The sequence below is a fragment of the Acytostelium subglobosum genome (assembly GCF_000787575.1).
Source record: "Acytostelium subglobosum LB1 DNA, scaffold: scaffold7, whole genome shotgun sequence".
NCBI classification, from domain to species: domain Eukaryota; phylum Evosea; class Eumycetozoa; order Acytosteliales; family Acytosteliaceae; genus Acytostelium; species Acytostelium subglobosum.
In genome coordinates, this window is record NW_012236526.1 from 739548 (window position 1) to 754622 (window position 15075).

Here is a 15075-nt window from a genome sequence, read left to right on the forward strand (position 1 = left end):
GCTATTCTATATATTGGGCGAGTTCCAGCACTTCATTGGAGAGGTGGGTGGCGACTCCATGCATCGGGACTCTGGCGCTTGCTTGCATTTGATTGGAGATATCTCTGGCAAGTTGTAAGGGAACACTGGCACGGGTGGTCTATACTTGAAGGCCTTGGTAATGGGTGTCTCGGTGCATGATGCCGGTGTCAAACAAGGTGAACTCGTGACGCTGGACGATGCAGATGATGAAGTAGAGGTAGAGCCATAATGTGTGATGCGCTTGTTTGGTACAATCGGTGTGAGGAAGAGGTGATCCTCAAGATCAAAGGTGGTGTTGTTGGTCATATTGTTGTAGTTGTTGTTGATATATGGTTGTGGTCTAGATGATGATGATAATGATGAAGATATTGACATGCGACATCTACTACTATTGTTGGTGGTGTTATTGCTGCCATTCAATGTGTTGGCAGACATTAGACTGGTGAGTGATGAGCAGTTGTCCGGTGAGTCCTCTTCCAATATAGTGGAGATGCCCGAGTCATAGTCAGAGTCATACGAGGAGAATCCATCAAAGGACATACTTGAACTTCCATTGACCGAACTATCATGCTTCCTTTTCTGGCACTATGTGTCATCCATCAATCATATATGTTAGTTTAACTTCATTGGGGTGTTGCCAGTCCGTCCGCGACATGGATACTTACGACTGATCCCTCAAAGATTGAAGCCTTCTCAAAGAACTGGTTGGACTTGAACTCGTCGTCTTGCTTCCAGCGTTGGAGGAATAGGTTTGTAGAGTCATCGTGGCTGGTGTCCAGATAGAAGGAGTCGTCGTCAAAGTCCTCGGCATCGTCATCGATCGTTATATTTACAGGGAGTACAGTGGCGAGCGTGTCAATGGACCATTCAAACATGCTATTGGCTGGGGGTTTGCATTGCTGTTGTTGCTGGTTGGTGCTCCAGCATGGTGTGGCAGTGGCGGCGGCGGTAGAAGGGGTAAAGTTGAATATACTCTGTTGCTGGGTCGCTTGTTGTTGTTGTTGTTCCAATCTTGTAAAGTTGAATATATTCTTTCGGTTTGGTTCGTGATGTGATGTTGAGGAGGATGATGATGGGGTGACTGGTGCTGCTGGGATGGATGTTGTGTTGATTGAGGAGTTGGTGGAAGTCCTTCGACTGTTTGGCTTCGCAGCTGCACTTCTCTTCTTTATGCGGTGATGTGTGGCGGCAATGGTCCATGTGGGAAACTCTGGAAAGTTGAGGAAACTGTCTGATCGTGGTCCAATGAATGGATTAGACAACTCCTTTGTCGATCTAGTCATCTTTGTATCTATTATTGCAACTTCTTCGTTGTTACTACTACTAATACTTTGTGACATCTATTCTATTATACTATTATTACTATTATTATATATATTATACACCAACACTCTCACACACAACTACAACAACTACAACAACCTTATTCTTCCCTTACACTATAACAACAATGAAGTTGGAGTCACTCATATAGTTTGTCAGTTTGATTGAATTGATGTCCACATGAACATTCAAATTATAACTAATGAGGAGGTACTTTTGTGACCGTTTGATTCAAGAGTGCGCACAATGTTTGAATTTGAATTTGGTGTTTGTGGCTGTTGATTGATGTGAGCGGCGACTCACGAGCACACACTTTGACGATGATTCTGCAGAGGATGGAATGGCGTGGGTGAGATGTGATCGGATTGGTTGGAGGTGGAGCTCGACTGAATGACTATGACCAGTTGTTGTTTGTAATGTTGCTGTTGCAGATCTGGCGGCGCCATAGTCGTTAAACGACATTTTCTGGATAGAGGATTGGATTTGAATGAACCTTTATTATAGTTGTGTAAATGGTTGGTTGGGTGACTTGGCTTGGGTATGTTTGTTCCAGGCTCGATTCAAGTCGATCCAGCAAAGTATTATGTTGGTAATGTGAGTGTTACAAGAGTTCAAGAGAGAGTAGTCTCTCTCTTTGTCCAAGCTAATGTGATACTATTTACATGTTGACGCTTTTGATTGATTGAATGATTGAATGATTGATTGATTGAATAATTGTAATGTTATGTTATTGTAATGTTCTTCCGCTTGATTGTTCTTAGAGTTGCTCAAACACCTCCTTCATCAGGCTAAGATCCATATCATCCACCAGCTTAAACTCGACAACGAAGCAATGGAAGTGCTAAAGAGAGATTGGTGTCAAATAGTTAATGAGTGAGTGTCCAAATGTGTCCATCCCATCCTATCCATCGTCTATCTAAATACCTTTAAAGATGTGTTGATATGCTTGTCTGCATCGACAGACTTGACATGACTCCAATGTTGATGATAGATATGTGAGTATACTCTTAGTATCCTACTCAATATCTTCTTTATCGTTGGTCTAAAGCTCTTGCTATATGGTGATGTATCATCCTGTGGGAAGATATCTGGATTGTCAATCTGGTCCGCCACCCAATTGGTCAAGTTATCAATGTACTATAATGTTTGATTGATCGTGATTGATTGATTGATTGATTGATTAAGTGAGTGAGTAAGTTGTCAAATGTCATGTGATTGATCGACCTCGCTCCACTTACCTTTTTGGCTGGGAGGTCATGTGGCTTGTCCTTCTCATCACTCTTCCATAAGAATGTCGCTCTGTTATTAGTGATCGATCACGTGTTAGTCATCATGATGTGTGAGTGTGGTCAATCAAACGATCAATCGATTGATCAAACGATCAAACATACTTTGGACCAGTCATCTTGGGACATGCCTCCTCTGTGCAGAAGTCCTGAACTAGGGAATAGCAATGATTCATTGTGTTGTATATTTCGATGGTGTGGATGGCGATCCAATCATTCTCGTCCTCTCCTGGTGGACACTTGACACTGTCTTTGATCATTGTGCCACCCATCAGAGCGCTCTTCCAACTCTTTCTAAGTGTATATCTAGCTGTTCCCTGTGGTTGCTTCTTCTTTGATCCAGGCTTTACACCTCCTTTCTTAATACTATTTGTTTGTTTCTTTAAAAAACTGATCATTATATTATTATTATTATCTGTATATGTTTGTTTGATTATCTGTTTGATCTATCTGTTTGATTGATTGATATGGCTTTTGTTGTGACATGGCTTGGTCAAAAAACCCGTTGTATTTTTGATGTTGTTGCTTTTGCCAGAATATCGTTTCAAATCATTTTTTTTATTATTTTGATCACGAAGTGTGTGAGTGATCTTGATCGATCAGATCATTTTTTTTCTGATCTTATTCTTTGTAATAATAATACTAATGTTTATTGAAAATAATAAATAAATAAATAAATATATATATAATAATTGATTAATTAGAAACCTTTGGCGATAAAGTTGTTGTAGGCTGATGGTGGAGCAACATCAATGTCGCCACACTTCTTGGATGAGGTCAATGCCCATTGAGTGACATGTGTGATGTTGACTCCAGTGTCGGTGATGGCACGACGAATGTTTCCAGCGGCAGTGGCATCATTGTAGAAGGTCTCTCCAATGATGATTGGCTGATTGAGTCCCATTGACTTCATCTTGTTGAAGCCATCCACCAACCATTTGTACTCATTTCCATTCCAGCTGTCACGGTAGAGATGGAACTCGAATGTGTTTGGTGGGTTGCCACTGTAGACCACGGGCACTTGGGAGACACGGTCGGCGATCCACACGGTCATTGAGAAGCCGACAGTGTCATTCTTGCCAAAGTTCCAGGTGTAGTCGCTCCAGAGCTTCTTGCAGTAGTCCTTGAGGGGCTGCGAGTCGGTGGACATGGGCATGGCCTCGTTGGACAGGTCTATGCGGTAGGGGATGTTGGCGGCGGCGATCAATGGACGGAGGTTCCAGATGAAGTTCCAGTTCTCTTGGTATCTGTCCTCGTTCCAGGCATCCCAGCTCATGGGACTGTTGTCATCCATGGGGAAGAATCCGATCTCAACCTCTTGGAAGCCGGCAACCTTGATGGCCGCGAGGAGATTGGCGAGGTTCTGACGGTTTTGAGTGGAGAGGTTGCCTGAGGACGAGTCCATGACGGTACCAGTGTCGGCGCCATGGTGATGGAAGATGGGGATACGAAGACGACGCTGGCCAGCATTATACATTGCACGGAGTTGTGATTGAATAGTTGATGTGGCCAAGTGATACTTGTTCACAACACCATATCCCTCACGGTAACAATTTGAGTCAACCTTGTAAGAAACATAGTTTGAGCCTCCAGTCACTGTTGCCGAGGCAACATATGTTAGAATAACAATAAATAAAGTAATAAATATTATTTGTTTCATTCTTATATAAGTAGATAATAATAATATATAAAGATGATGTCAATTGAGATGAATATCTACTAAATGTCGACTTGAATGAATGAAGGCCCTCAACATTCGTCGAGTCTCGGGACCCAAATGGGGAGGTGGGTTTCAAAAGAACTAGATATTTTATAAGATGGATGGGTTTTTGTTAGAATCAGATGGCTTCAAATAATATCTTGTCGGTCTAAAATATCAACTTGGTCCTAATAATGATGGTCCACCTTAGATCGTGACCTACTAGTGGAGCGGGGATGGGTGGATGTGTTGTGGGCTACCATCTTACATACTGCCCCACAGACAGCCTCTGGTACAACCATATTCTTAAGTGATAACTAGGTCATAAGTCATATCATAGGTGTAAGGTATTAATGTCTCTTCATTGGAGCCAATGATTGACCTATTTGTTCTTGATTGGTATGATTGGTATACGTCGACATGTCCAGGTGTGATCACTCACTCACTCAATCAATCCATGTGATGGTGATAATGGGAAGTTTTACATTACATTGAAGACAAGTAAACATCTCCAAACAAGCTTTATTGGAGGCAAGTTTGAAGATGTAAGGGGAGGAGTATAGCGCATCCAATCATCCAATCAATCAATCGACCGTTAGATCAGACTGACAATCCATCCAGGCAAGAATCTATGACTTAGAGCTTGAGGTTCTTTGGGTGCTGGAGACCAAGCTTGATCTCCATTGCCTCGTGAAGGTTTGGAAGCTGCTTCTCTGACATTATTGGATCGTTCAAGTAGTCCTCGAATTCAAAGTCTTCGTCCAGTCCGAGCACTGTCTCCAAAGCCACCATTGAACTTGGCAGAGTTGGCAATCTGTGGAACTGTGAGTATATCTGTCTCTCGATCTCGCAGTTAACTGGCATGTGTTGTCCAAATACATTGGTCAGAGCGTAGTTCTTTAGTCTTTGTTCAACTTTATGGGCCTGTCAGAGTGAATGAGTGAGAGGGAGTGAGAGGGAGTGAGGGAGTGAGGGAGAGAGGGAGAGTGAGCAAAGGGATCAATCACATGATTGATTGAGTGTCAACTACGATCATACATTCAATTGAATGCTCTCGACTGGATGAGCGAATCTATGTGACAGGTTCTCGTTTGTCAACTGATCTGGGAGTGACAAGTTTGGTTGTGCTACACTGTATGACTGTTATCATCATCATCATCGTCGTCAGAGTAATAGTATTTGTAGACATCGCAGTTGATATATATATATGTGAAGGAGGAGTAGGAGTGAGTGTTAATATATCTTGATGACATTCATTACTGCTACAGCATCATATATCGCTTGTTGATCTCTGCCCTGTGCTACATTATACGTCAATCATACCATTTTCTATGTTTTATATTATATATGTATATTATTATTATGTGTATTGTTTTATTTGTATGGATTAATGTTAAATAACTTTGATTGATGATCACCACCTTCAATTACGCGCAAGTGTGAACATCATCACTTGAAAAAATTGTGAAGGAAGTTGGCACGCACCATAATCATAACAAATCAATTTACTAAGGTTGAGATAGGAGTAGAGATAAAGACAATGACCTACCTTACATGTCATGTCATTCATATGATTGATTAATCAATCTAATAGGTATTCTAAGTATCGATGAAAGGTTGAATATTACTTAACAATCATTCGAATGAAGTATATTTAATTGTTATTGACCTTCTTCAGGATATACTATTCTAAGGTATAAACATTAAACGTGTATAGTATTTGGTTTGTGGAGACTGACAGTGACATGTGTCCACTCTTTTGAAGACAAATCCAACTCTGGTTGGACAACAAGAGGACCGGCTAAACATCTCACCCCCATTACTTCCAAATTGAATCCAAATTCAACCTATCATCTTCACTCACTCACTCATTAAATCACTCATTCATTCAATCATTCATATCAAGTCTTTATCATATCTATCTATCTCACAAACAAACAAACAAACAAATAATAAGATATATAATGTCTGCATTGAAACTCCCAAACACCAAGTTGTTCATTAACAACAAGTGGGTCGACCCAGTCGAGCCAAAGACTTTCAAGACCTACAACCCTGCTACTGAGGAGGTCATCTGTGAGGTCTCAGAGGGTTCGGCAAAGGATGTCGATATCGTATGTACTCAATCAATACATTCATTCATTCATTCTATATATTGATTGACTAACTGACAACTCAATCAATCAATCAATCTAATGTCCAACAGGCTGTCAAGGCTGCCAGAGAGGCATTTGAGAATGGAGAATGGTCAAAGATGACTGCAACAAAGAGAGGTCATTTGATGCTCAAGTTGGCTGACTTGATCGAAGCCAACAAGGAGTGGTTGGGTCTGTTGGAGACTGTTGATGTGGGCAAGCCATTGGCCGTTGCCAGAGACATGGACATTGTAGAGTCTGCCGAGACCATCAGATACTTTGCCGGATGTGCCGACAAGATCCAGGGCAAGGTGATTCAGGGCGCCGCCACCCATCTCACAGTATACACTCGTCACGAGCCAGTTGGCGTGGCCGGTCTGATCACACCATGGAACTACCCCTTCATGATCATGTGCTGGAAGCTTGGACCAGCTTTGGCCGCCGGCTGCACCGTCGTTGCCAAGCAGAGTGAGGTCACTCCCCTCTCCTCGCTGGCTCTGTGCGACCTGATGATCCAGGCTGGTTTCCCACCTGGTGTCTTCAACTTGATCAGTGGACAAGGCCACTCTGTTGGCGCTGCCATCTCCTCGCATGCTGGCATCGACAAGATCTCCTTCACCGGTTCCACACGTGTTGGTCGCATCGTCATGGAGGCCAGTGGTCACAGCAACCTCAAGAAGGTGACCCTTGAGCTTGGTGGCAAGAGCCCCAACATCATCTTTGACGACGCTGATCTCGAGCGCGCTGTGCCAGGCTCGATCGACGCCATCTACCCCAACATGGGCCAGTGCTGTTGCGCCGGCTCCCGTATGTTTGTGCAGGAGGGCATCTACGACGAGTTTGTCAAGCGCTTCGTGGAGAAGGCCAAGACACTCAAAGTGGGCGATCCCATGGGCGCCGTCGACCAGGGTCCACTGGCCAGCAAGGAGCACTTTGACCGTGTGTTGGACTACATCCAGAAGGGCAAGAAGGAGGGTGCCACCGTGCTCCTAGGCGGTGAGCGTTATGGCAACAAGGGATACTTTGTTCAGCCAACCATCTTTACCAACCTGAAGGATGACATGTGTATCTCAAAGGAGGAGATCTTTGGTCCAGTCGTCTGTATATTCAAGTTTAAGACTGTTGAGGAGGTCATTGAGCGTGCCAATAACACCATCTACGGTTTGGCCGCTGGTCTCTGGACTCAAGACATCTCCAAGGCTCACAAGGTTGAGAAGAAGTTAAAGGCTGGTGTAAGTTTTAACATTCAATCAATGGATCGATCAAGTTCACTCACTCATTCGCTCGTCAACAACATAGACTGTTTGGATCAATGATTACAACTACACCAACTTCATCATTCCATTTGGAGGATACAAGCAGAGTGGATTTGGTAGAGACCTCAGTGACTACGCCCTCCAGGAGTATTGCTCTGTGAAGGCTATCGTCCTCAATCATGGTTCAAGTCTTTAAATCTTTGTTTGATCAATCATTCTCTCATACCAATGAATGAATGGCACTCAATAAATCTTTGGTTGGTCAATCAAATCAATCAATCAATCACATGGTCAGATGTATACTTTTTAGTATCTCTTTGGACCAGTCACAACCTGGTACCAGGCCAGGCGTGTCGGAACTGATGGGATGGGGCAAGACATTGGCGACAACACTTTTGGGTCTGGACCTTTGTGAATGAACGAAAGCCGACACACAAACTTACAAATATCTTCTTTGTGGTGAAAAATCAATCAATAACTCACACCATCATCATAATCAAATGACGCACATTCGGTTTGTTTGATACTTTATTACTACTTGTAATAAATAGATATATATTCTCGGTTTTATTGTAGGTATTGTTACTAAAGTACTCAACATCATTGTCAATCAAACAAATAGATAGACTCACACAACAGCCGATTCTTCATTCTACACCAAACAAAGTCGATCACAAGAGGACCCCACACACCTTTTTTGATCAAAAGCACCACCATTTTATTGCAAGATTGCAAAGAAGACAAAGACAGCGTTTCAACCATCCACCCCCAGACCAATTATATCTCTTCCTTCTCTCACAACACCCCCCACAACTTATATAACTTAGAGATACAGATACATCTTATACTTATATACTTATAAATCTAAGTAGAGAGAATGACATCAAATGCCACTGGTGCAAGCAAGCCTCAACAGATCATACCGGTTAAATGTGTTATGATCGGTCCTTCATTCGCTGGCAAGGTATGTTTGGCTGTTTGGCGACCTGACTAGGCAACCATGGATGACCCGACCCGATTGATGGATGAATAGATGGACTGACATCAAACAATCAATCAAACAAACAGACCAGTTTAGTTGTAAGATTAGTCAAAGATACATTCCATAATGAACAAGCAGCAACTGTTGGTGGTATGGATCATATGATGATGGTGGATGGGACAGGTTAGCAGAATGATCAGGAGCACTAATACAATCAATCAAACAAACAAACAATCAGCTATGTTCTTGAACAAGTTCTTCAACTTTGATAAATATGTCATCAAGTTTGAGCTTTGGGATACAGCTGGACAGGAGAAGTTCCATTCATTGGCGCCAATGTACTTTAGAGGTGCAAAGATAGCTGTGGTCGTTTTTGATATATCCAACATCGTAAGCATTATCATCATCATCTGGCCACAGTGAACATCATATACTCATTCCATATTCTTTGGACAACAACAATACAGGAATCATTTAACAAGGCTAAATCATGGACCAGAGAGTTCAAATCACATTCTACAGAGCAGGCCATTATGGTGCTGGTTGGCAATAAGTGTGATCTCGACCGAGCCATACCGGTGGATGTGGCAGAGCAATATGCACGCGAAGAAGACATGATTTACTTTGAAGCGTCGGCAAAGGACAACACCAATGTAAATAATATATTTCAAATATTGGGTATGTATCAATCATTCAATCCATTCATCAACCTCCATCCATCAATCATCCAACTAATCATTCCATTCCATCATTCAATCATTCCACCATTCGATCAATCAATCCAACCAATTACAGCCGAGAAAATACCTCCACCTAGCAATGAACCGACAGGCAAGGATGATCATGTCGTCTCTGTTGCCAGATCAAAGGAGAAGGAGAAGAAGAAGTGTTGTTGAAATAAACTATAGTTTACCTTATCACCATCTCGAGATGGTTCATACCCTCGCAGACATACCCTCGCGTTCATACCCTCACAGACATACCCTCGTATTAATTTTTGGACAAGTTTCGTGAAGTGTTGGCGAAACATTCATTAATTCAATCATTCAAGTTTGAAGATCATACAGATAGATAGAGATATAGGTAGAGTTGTAGTATATACTATGTCATCTACAACAAAGTCTAAAGGGTCTGAACCCTTGGGAACACCTTCATTATGGTCTCCAAAGTCACCTCAAGCCACAACCTCACCAACATCATCCAAATCAAAGGATAATACTAGTGATGATGTATTGTCTCCATCATCATCAACATCAACAACAACAAATACTCATAAGCCATATTTAGAATCATCAGCCAACACTCCAACATCAGTATTATCATCACTACAACCACAATCACATACATTGTTGCCTGCATTCGCACAAGCAGCAATGGTGACGACAGCACCATCATCATCGAATAAGAGAAAGAGGATATTTGCAAGAGAGATCAAACAGATGATGTATGGCTTTGGAGATGTGCGCGAGCCCCTGCCCGATTCAGTGGACTTGATGGAGGACATTGTTACAGAGTACATCCAGGAGATGACGTCAAAGGCTGGTCAAGTGTCTTCGCGTCGTGGTCGCTTTCAGACCGAGGACCTGGTGTTCCTTGTGCGAAAGGATGCCAAGAAGTACCATCGTGTCATTGAGCTACTACGCATGAACGAGGAGCTGAAGAAGGCCAAGAGAGCATTCGATGATACTCAAGAGCCAGGCGAGGAGGAACAGTAACTCGGGCAGCACGTGGCCTGTCATTCAACTATACTTAACATGGTGTGTGCCTCATCGCTCCACTATGTTGACAACAACAGGTCTCACTCTCTACTATGGCTACGCACCCCAATGCGTCAATGCAACGATGTTATGGTGCACATACACTTCATTCGTGTGATCGTGATCCGATCGAATCATTCAAGACTCATCATTCAAGTGATTGAGCGACAGCAACTCAGTTCTCATTGGTTGCCAATGTTACCATGATAGCCTCCCCTTTATGGGTGGCTCCCGCCCGAACAGGGTTCAATGCCCTCCATCTACATCCAACATCATTCGTCGTGACCGAACAATAAAGACTATTCATCATTCAATCCAAACTAGAACTTCCGGTGATACAAAGTGGTGGTAGAGTTCGATGAAATTTCATTCGATTCACATTGAAATTTCGTTTCATGTTTGTTCGATTGGATCAACACAACAACCATTGGGAAGTCGGTCTCCAGGTGACCAAGTTATAATGTCAACAACGATGGTCTAGTGCTCACTCACTCAATGTCAACTTGACACTGTGATACAATACATACAACATATATATAGATGGAACGACCACCTACAGCATCGACACCGACGACGACGAGGATGAAACGTAACTTCTATGAGGTACTTGGTCTGGACCCGCAACTGTCCGACACAGTGTCAATAAAGAAGGCTTATAAGAACATGGCACTCAAGTATCATCCTGATAAGAACTCATTGGACCCAGTGGCCAACCAGAAGCAGTTCAACGATATTCGCGAAGCTTATGAGATACTGTCCAATCCCGAGTTGCGACAGAACTATGACAAGTCAGTTCAGTTGAACGATCACATCAACAATGCACTGAGGCAGCATCATCATGTCGTCCACTCGCCAAGGAATGAATCAACTACCACAACGACAACGACTACAACAGTCTCATCTCATCAGAAGGATAGATCGCCACCATCTTCACCACCGCAACCTCAACAACCTCAGCAACAACCTCCCCAACAGGCCAACACCAACAACAATCCATTCACCAAGTTGTCATCATCAACTCATCGCGTACCATTCACATCGTCGACACAGTATCAGTCGACTACAACAGTGACCACAACAACAACGCAGTCACTCGACAAAGGCAATCAGATCAACTCTTCAACAACCTCCACTCTCTTTGTATCTGATTCAAAGACACTCGATCACCTGACAGCTGATCAACCAGCACAGGTACCAACACCTGGCGGCAGCAGCACAAGCAGCAACATCTTTGGCTCACACTCACCAAGACGACAAGGACAGTCGGTTAACACTATAGTACGTGTAAGCTTCGAGGAGAGCATAGAGGGCTGTATCAAGACGCTACTCTACACGCCAATCATCAATTGTCCGCATTGCAAGACATCATCGGTGTCCACAGTCGAATGTACTTACTGCGGTGGCACTAAGAGGATACAATGCCAACACTCAATCAAGGTCAATGTGCCAGCCGGAGTCACAAACGGACACAGAGAAGTGCTCTCTGGTCTTGGTGACGAGGGAGACAATGGCACATCAGCAGGTGACCTCATCGTCGACTTCCAAGTGGACGAAAATACAAACTACAAGTAAGTGATTGACGAAGATGTGAACAAATGATGTGATCAAGTCGCTTACCCTTTGTGATCACACGTGTAGACGAGTTGGCAATGATGTTTGGAGCGATGTATCGATATCAATGGTCCAGGCTGTGCTTGGTGATAGGATCACAGTGTCATTCCTCTATGGAACGATGGACATTGATATACATCCAGGTACACAACCAAATCAGGTGCTCAAGATAAAGGATCAAGGCTTTGTCGACATGGCCACACAAAGGAAGGGTGACTTCTACATCAAGGTCGTTGTGGTGATACCCCGTACAATCAATCAACAACAAAGACAACTCATCCGTGAGTTTGACAAGCACTCGGGCAGCAGCAATCGCAGCTCAATGTCACCGTCCTCCTCAATGACATCATAGATTGTTCTATCAATCAATATCACTATTTATACAAGCATCAGCTAACTCACTGGGCTTTCTTTATTGCTTTGGCGCTGTCACTGTTACCACTGGTGTTGCTACGGCCGCTGGCTCGACACGTGCCTTCATCTCCATGGATGAGGTCATCTTCCTCTCAAACAACAGATTGGTTCTCGAGTTGGTCTTTGGCATCCTTGAACTCCTATACAACAACATCACTGGGATCTCGACCACTAAATATGCCAGCAACGATCCAAGTCCAATGTACCATCCATATTGGAAACCCCATTCGTAGCTTATATACTATGTGTGCCAGTCAGTCAGTGAATCAATCGATCAATCAAACGATCAATCAGTTGGATAATAATACTCACTCTTTGATCAGAGTAACTTCCAGTCAATGTCTGGCAATGTCTGACGTATTCACCTTGCTCATCGATGCAGGAATGGTATGGATTGGACCTGAACGCCTTGGTGAGGTTGCATATGGTGACGACCGACACGAATACAAACAGTAGCGATATATGGTACAGCGTGATGAAGATGATTGGCGCATTGTGATTGGTCGTCCTGTGGCCATCGAGATAGATCAGCGCGAATATGAACGATGCGGCCAGGAAGCCAATGGCAATGATCTTGAGCGACAGGATGGACGTCATCAGACTGAAACCCTTTGGCCAGTAGTCTTTGTAGATCTTGAACCAATCTGTGTTGTTGCCATCGCTCCTCAGTTCATTGACCACCATGCCGTAGTAATAAAATCGTTCGTCGTGGTTCACCTCCACTGTGACATTCTTGTCGGACGACCATTGTATCTCATCATATTGCAGTTCATATTGGACTGTGAACGTTGATAACAGTACCAATCCAGCAATAGCTATTATTGCCACGGACACAAACTCTTTCTTTATCCATGGACTACACTTATTAACGAGTTCCATGTCTATTGTCCTAGGTTTGATATATATTATTAAGATAGGAATATGGATGTGAGATATATGATCCAACTTTGAAGACACCAGGTGTCTGGCAATCAAACAATCACATGGTCAACCCTGCAACCATCCCCTCTCTCTCGATCAAACATATTCACACCATGACACTTCCATGACCAATCAAGTTTGATCACTCTTTGTATCAATCCTTCGATTATTCAGGTGTGTATATGTGTGTGAGCTGGAGTGTCAATCAATCAATCAATCAAGTGATTTGGTGTGTGTTCCAATCATTCGAGTCGACTGATGTCTGATTGGGTGTGTGTGAATATATAATAAATAGCTGTAGTTTATGTGATTCTCTATATACATTGCTACATCAACGACATTGTTCTGTGTGCAAGTTGGACTGACTGGCTGACTTACTGACTGACAGACAGACTGATGTGCGAGGAGAGTGGAAAGCGGAATGAATATTGTCTTAGGAGTCAATGGTGTAAATTATCTCTTTGGTGTCGTCAGCAGCTGCTTGTGAACTAGAGGAGGTGATGCTTGGTGACACAGACTTTCCAGACGGTACACTGTCTTCAGCTGTGGCCGGTGTTGCCGAGATAATATCCTGAGCTTCCAAATGCAGTCTCCTAAAGTATGACAGTGTTAAAGGGAACAGAGCGATGAGGACGAACAAATCGAGAATAAAGAACCAATAACCGGCGTATGGAGCCCACTTATAATGAATGAACTAATGGTCGATTGAGTCAGGGACGGAGGAGGTGAGGGAGTGAGGGATGGTTAGTGATCAGTCAATCAATCATTGATTTCAAAGTAATGGAATGTCAATTGTTACCTTTCCACCAATTGTCTTTCCAGAGAGTGAGTAACATTGGTGAACATATCTGTTATTCTCTACACAGTAGTTCTCGTTGCCAGAGTCATAGTGTCTAAAGTTGTAGGGCAGGCTTCCAAAGGTAACAATGGCCACGAATGCCAATGCAGTTAGGATTGTCAAAAAGACAAGGTTGATGATCTTGTGGGTACGACCATGTGTCATGTTGGCACAGACCAAGTTGAACAACAGAACAATGAAGCCTCCTTCCAATATTGCTCCAATGATACCATTGGTGGACAGAAGGCTGTCCACCTTGGTGTATGTTGAGTGGCGCTCCAAATGAACTGATTCATTGCCACCAATTGAACGATGCTCTTGATAGGAGAATGCATAAAAGTCCTTTACAACGGACACCACCTGTTTATGACCCTCTGGTCCTGAATGATAGTGATAATGAATCCTGTACACTGGCACTGTAATAGCTAGAATTGCCAAGAAGAATCCCAAGAACATAAACAGTCCTGAGATGACTCCAAAGAGTCTCCTGTTCGCCACCTCCGAAGAGACAGAGTTTGCCATTATTCTTTTCTTTCTTTGTTTGATTTGTATATCTTTGTATGTTTGACTAAAGATAAGTCATGACCCCTACTCATTGACCAAAGTCAATGTTGGCGGACCAGTATCCTTCCAGGGCTCATCCATCCATCCATCCATGGACGGGGCAGATGGTCATTGTCAATGGATGGACATATCCTTGTCATGTCAACTCTGACATGTCATTCATTCATTCATTCATTTAGTTCTAATTCAATTGAATCTAAACAAACCATATTAGTTAATACGTTTAAACATATCTTAACTAACCTTATATGTATACATATAAGACACT

The 15075-nt window shown here is 43.0% G+C and overlaps 11 protein-coding genes across 11 annotated transcripts; 5 read left to right on the forward strand and 6 right to left on the reverse strand.

Annotated features, from left to right (window-relative positions):
• Positions 1 to 6: 6 nt before the first annotated feature.
• On the reverse strand, positions 7 to 1304 carry SAMD00019534_041760 (hypothetical protein; the record flags this gene model as incomplete). The annotated part of the gene is made up of 2 exons (XM_012900681.1): positions 7 to 606; positions 687 to 1304. The coding sequence occupies 2 exons, from the start codon at positions 1302 to 1304 to the stop codon at positions 7 to 9; spliced, it is 1218 nt and encodes a 405-aa protein (XP_012756135.1).
• Positions 1305 to 2104: 800 nt separating this feature from the next.
• SAMD00019534_041770 (hypothetical protein) lies at positions 2105 to 3028 on the reverse strand (the record flags this gene model as incomplete). Its single annotated transcript, XM_012900682.1, has 4 exons — positions 2105 to 2185; positions 2269 to 2481; positions 2583 to 2643; positions 2736 to 3028. Coding segments are annotated over 4 exons (648 nt in total), but the record flags the coding sequence as incomplete, so codon positions are not given.
• A 302-nt stretch (positions 3029 to 3330) lies between these two features.
• SAMD00019534_041780 (hypothetical protein) lies at positions 3331 to 4107 on the reverse strand (the record flags this gene model as incomplete). Its single annotated transcript, XM_012900683.1, has 1 exon — positions 3331 to 4107. One exon carries the CDS (start codon positions 4105 to 4107, stop codon positions 3331 to 3333), a length of 777 nt encoding a protein of 258 aa, XP_012756137.1.
• Positions 4108 to 4968: 861 nt separating this feature from the next.
• On the reverse strand, positions 4969 to 5655 carry SAMD00019534_041790 (hypothetical protein; the record flags this gene model as incomplete). The annotated part of the gene is made up of 3 exons (XM_012900684.1): positions 4969 to 5253; positions 5368 to 5469; positions 5653 to 5655. Coding segments are annotated over 3 exons (390 nt in total), but the record flags the coding sequence as incomplete, so codon positions are not given.
• A 638-nt stretch (positions 5656 to 6293) lies between these two features.
• Positions 6294 to 7916, forward strand: SAMD00019534_041800 (hypothetical protein; the record flags this gene model as incomplete). Its single annotated transcript, XM_012900685.1, has 3 exons — positions 6294 to 6443; positions 6536 to 7696; positions 7764 to 7916. 3 exons carry the CDS (start codon positions 6294 to 6296, stop codon positions 7914 to 7916), a joined length of 1464 nt encoding a protein of 487 aa, XP_012756139.1.
• Positions 7917 to 8597: 681 nt separating this feature from the next.
• Positions 8598 to 9598, forward strand: SAMD00019534_041810 (hypothetical protein; the record flags this gene model as incomplete). The annotated part of the gene is made up of 5 exons (XM_012900686.1): positions 8598 to 8684; positions 8789 to 8852; positions 8941 to 9092; positions 9170 to 9380; positions 9498 to 9598. 5 exons carry the CDS (start codon positions 8598 to 8600, stop codon positions 9596 to 9598), a joined length of 615 nt encoding a protein of 204 aa, XP_012756140.1.
• A 207-nt stretch (positions 9599 to 9805) lies between these two features.
• On the forward strand, positions 9806 to 10417 carry SAMD00019534_041820 (hypothetical protein; the record flags this gene model as incomplete). The annotated part of the gene is made up of 1 exon (XM_012900687.1): positions 9806 to 10417. One exon carries the CDS (start codon positions 9806 to 9808, stop codon positions 10415 to 10417), a length of 612 nt encoding a protein of 203 aa, XP_012756141.1.
• Positions 10418 to 10999: 582 nt separating this feature from the next.
• Positions 11000 to 12422, forward strand: SAMD00019534_041830 (hypothetical protein; the record flags this gene model as incomplete). The annotated part of the gene is made up of 2 exons (XM_012900688.1): positions 11000 to 12027; positions 12098 to 12422. 2 exons carry the CDS (start codon positions 11000 to 11002, stop codon positions 12420 to 12422), a joined length of 1353 nt encoding a protein of 450 aa, XP_012756142.1.
• A 60-nt stretch (positions 12423 to 12482) lies between these two features.
• SAMD00019534_041840 (hypothetical protein) lies at positions 12483 to 13363 on the reverse strand (the record flags this gene model as incomplete). Its single annotated transcript, XM_012900690.1, has 2 exons — positions 12483 to 12725; positions 12797 to 13363. 2 exons carry the CDS (start codon positions 13361 to 13363, stop codon positions 12483 to 12485), a joined length of 810 nt encoding a protein of 269 aa, XP_012756144.1.
• Positions 12560 to 12937, forward strand: SAMD00019534_041850 (hypothetical protein; the record flags this gene model as incomplete). The annotated part of the gene is made up of 1 exon (XM_012900689.1): positions 12560 to 12937. A coding segment is annotated over one exon (378 nt), but the record flags the coding sequence as incomplete, so codon positions are not given.
• A 475-nt stretch (positions 13364 to 13838) lies between the features above and the next one.
• Positions 13839 to 14765, reverse strand: SAMD00019534_041860 (hypothetical protein; the record flags this gene model as incomplete). The annotated part of the gene is made up of 2 exons (XM_012900691.1): positions 13839 to 14099; positions 14205 to 14765. The coding sequence occupies 2 exons, from the start codon at positions 14763 to 14765 to the stop codon at positions 13839 to 13841; spliced, it is 822 nt and encodes a 273-aa protein (XP_012756145.1).
• Between the last annotated feature and the right edge of the window lie 310 nt (positions 14766 to 15075).